The 3,129-nt window shown below is 48.8% G+C and overlaps 1 protein-coding gene across 1 annotated transcript in view; it reads left to right on the top strand.

The window, feature by feature from the left end:
- Positions 1-3,129, top strand: part of ubr2 (ubiquitin protein ligase E3 component n-recognin 2) — a 64,096-nt gene that overhangs the window by 39,736 nt on the left and 21,231 nt on the right. The window contains exons 18-27 of the mRNA XM_050070566.1: positions 508-569; positions 649-759; positions 882-947; positions 1,047-1,163; positions 1,862-1,925; positions 2,064-2,188; positions 2,412-2,464; positions 2,582-2,684; positions 2,778-2,826; positions 2,935-3,089. Coding sequence (XP_049926523.1) covers positions 508-569; positions 649-759; positions 882-947; positions 1,047-1,163; positions 1,862-1,925; positions 2,064-2,188; positions 2,412-2,464; positions 2,582-2,684; positions 2,778-2,826; positions 2,935-3,089 — 905 coding nt within the window. The remainder of the gene's footprint in view (positions 1-507; positions 570-648; positions 760-881; positions 948-1,046; positions 1,164-1,861; positions 1,926-2,063; positions 2,189-2,411; positions 2,465-2,581; positions 2,685-2,777; positions 2,827-2,934; positions 3,090-3,129) is intronic.

The following is a 3,129-nucleotide window of genomic DNA, read 5'->3' as shown; positions in this document are numbered from 1 at the left end:
TTTGAGAGGGCGCAGTTTCAAAATGACAATCTCAAAAAGCCAGCACAAATACCAAACTTAATAAAGCAAAAAAGTAAGAAAACCGAGAAAACAAGCAGGAGCGACTGCAACAGGCTGCACACGCGGGCGCATGCGCACTAGTCACATGTACGCTGCAGGAAACTCAGGTCTGATTGTAGACACGTTCATAAATGCCAAACAATCATAAACTGACAGCACGCTAACGCTGAAATAATCTGAGATAACGTTTATGTCTCCTATGGCTTGTCTGTGGTAATAAAAGATAAGTGACAGTTTGGAGCTGTACTGCATTCAGAGGGACGAGGAGGAGGAGGAGGAGGTGGAGGAGGAGGAAGGGAAGGAGGAGGACGAAGCGGAGGAGGAAGGGAAGGAAGAGGAGGAAGGGGAGGAGTAGGAGGAGGAGGAAGAGGAAGGGAAGGAGGAGGAGGAAGGGGAGGAGTTATTCATTCAGGTAACAAATAAAACGCTGATGTGTTTCCTCCTCAGGTCTCCATGTTCTCCTCAGCAGGACTGAAGTGGCGTCTCGTTTCCCCGAGCAGCTTCCTCTGGTCAGTGACATCATAATCATCATCATATGTAAACTGTATCATTCCATCACTGTTAACGTGTGTGTGTGTGTGTGTGCAGGGTGAGCTCAGCCCCCCCCTCCTCATCGAGCTCCCCCTCCGCTGCCTGGTGCTCTGTGCCCAGGTGCATGCTGGGATGTGGAGGAGGAACGGCTTCTCTCTAATCAACCAGGTGAGTCCTGATCAGACATCCCATAATACTCATCCAGCAGGTCCCCTGTGTTTGACACTAACAGCAACTGCCATCTCCTCTGTTTGTTTGTTTGTTTGTTTTTGTTTGTTTGTTTGTTTCAGATTTATTATTATCACAATGTGAAGTGCAGAGTGGAGATGTTTGATAAGGACATCATCATGCTGCAGGTACAAACAACAACAACAACAGCAACAGCTGTTTGTTTATTTGGTGTGTGTGGTCTCCTGAGGGTGTTTATTGATTGTTGTTTGTTTGTTTATGTGTAGGCGGGGGCGTCCATGATGGATCCAAACCACTTCCTGATGATTGTCCTTAGTCGGTTTGAACTGTTTCACATCTTCAGCTCCGCAGACTGTCGCAAGAGGTTCAGAGAGGCCAACAAGGTCTGTGCTGATTCTACTGCTAGTCTACTGTGATTCTACTATGACTACTGTGACTCTCCTGTGATTCTACTATGACTACTGTGACTCTACTGTGACTCTACTGTCACTCTACTGTCACTCTACTGTCACTCTACTGTGACCCTACTGTGATTCTACTGTGACTCTACTGTGATTCTACTGTGACTCTACTGTGACTCTACTGTCACTCTACTGTGACTTAACTATGATTCTACTGTGACTCTACTGTCACTCTACTGTCACTCTACTGTGACTTAGCTATGATTCTACTGTGACTGTACTGTGATTCTACTGTGACTTAACTATGATTCTACTGTCACTCTACTGTGACCCTACTGTGACTCTACTGTCACTCTACTGTGACTCTACTGTGATTCTACTGTGACCCTACTGTGACTCTACTGTGATTCTACTGTGACTCTACTGTCACTCTACTGTGACTCTACTGTCACTCTACTGTGACTCTACTGTGATTCTACTGTGACCCTACTGTCACTCTACTGTCACTCTACTGTGACCCTACTGTCACTCTACTGTCACTCTACTGTGACTCTACTGTGATTCTACTGTGACCCTACTGTGACTCTACTGTGATTCTACTGTGACTCTACTGTGACTCTACTATGATTCTACTGTGACTCAACTGTGATTCTACTGTGACTCTACTGTATGTCTGACAGGATGTGGTCCAGCAGAACAACACTCTGATCGAGGAGATGCTTCATCTCATCATCATGGTCATCGGTCAGTCCAAAACGTTATTTAAACAGTGTCACTCACACCATCAGAGACATGGTTACCATGGAGACGTGTTAGACAGGTGGAAATATGGGATGGACAGTGATGAAGTGTGTGTGTGTGTGCGTGTGTGCGTGTGTGCAGGTGAGCGGTATGTGTCAGGTGTGGGACAGGTGGAGCCGTTTGATGAGGTCAGAAGAGAAATCATCCACCAGCTGTCCATCAGACCCATGGCTCACAGTGAGCTGGTTAAAGCTCTGCCAGAGAATGTGAGACACCTGTCTGTCTGTCTGTCTGTCTGTCTGTCTGTGTACGTGTGTCTGTCTGTCCGTCCGTCCGTGTCTGTCTGTGTGTCTGTCTGTCCGTGTGCGTGTACGTGTGTCTGTCTGTCCGTCTGTCCGTGTCTGTCTGTCCGTGTGTCTGTCTGTCCGTGTGTCTGTCTGTCTGTCCATCCGTCCGCCTCCAGTTAATGTCTCTCTTGTCATATTTCAGGGTAATAAGGAGACAGGTCTGGAGAGAGTCATTGACACTGTGGCTTCATTCAAGTTAGTTTCTCTAACATCTCCACCTTAAATGCACATGGTCACCTGAATACTGCTGTCAGTACTGAAAGTGTGTGTGTGTGTGTGTGTGCGCGCGCGCGCGCGCGCATGTGTGAACAGGAAACCAGGTGTAACAGGTAGAGGTCTGTACGAGCTGCGTCCTGAGTGGAACAAACACTTTAACCTGTACTTTCATCACTACAGCAGAGCTGACCAGTCCAAGGTACACGCACACGTACACACACACACACACACACACACTCACACAGGTGTTGACAGGTATGTCGTCATGGTAATAGAGTGTGGTGTGTTGCAGGCTGAGGAGGCTCAGAGGAAGCTGAGGAGACAGAACGGAGAGGACACAGGTAAACAGTGAGACACAGGAACAGCAAGTAACCTGAGTGATGATGTCACATTGCTAATGTGTGTGTGTCTGTGTGTGTGTGTGTGTGTGTGTGTGTGTGTGTCTGCAGCCCTCCCCCCCCCCTCCCCCCCCCCTCTCTGTCCTCTGTTCGGCAGCCTGGTAAACTTGCTGCAGTGTGATGTCCTGTTGGCTGTAGAGGGCGCTGTGCTGCAGTGGGCTGTGGAGCCCAGCGGGGGGGGCTGGACCGAGTCCATGCTGCAGAGGGTGAGACACAATCACACAGACAGGCGGGGGGGGGGGGGGG

This window comes from Epinephelus moara, chromosome 19 (assembly GCF_006386435.1).
Source record: "Epinephelus moara isolate mb chromosome 19, YSFRI_EMoa_1.0, whole genome shotgun sequence".
NCBI lineage: Eukaryota > Metazoa > Chordata > Actinopteri > Perciformes > Serranidae > Epinephelus > Epinephelus moara.
The sequence above is the reverse complement of the archived record's forward strand: the minus strand, read 5'-3'. Positions and strand labels throughout refer to the sequence as shown.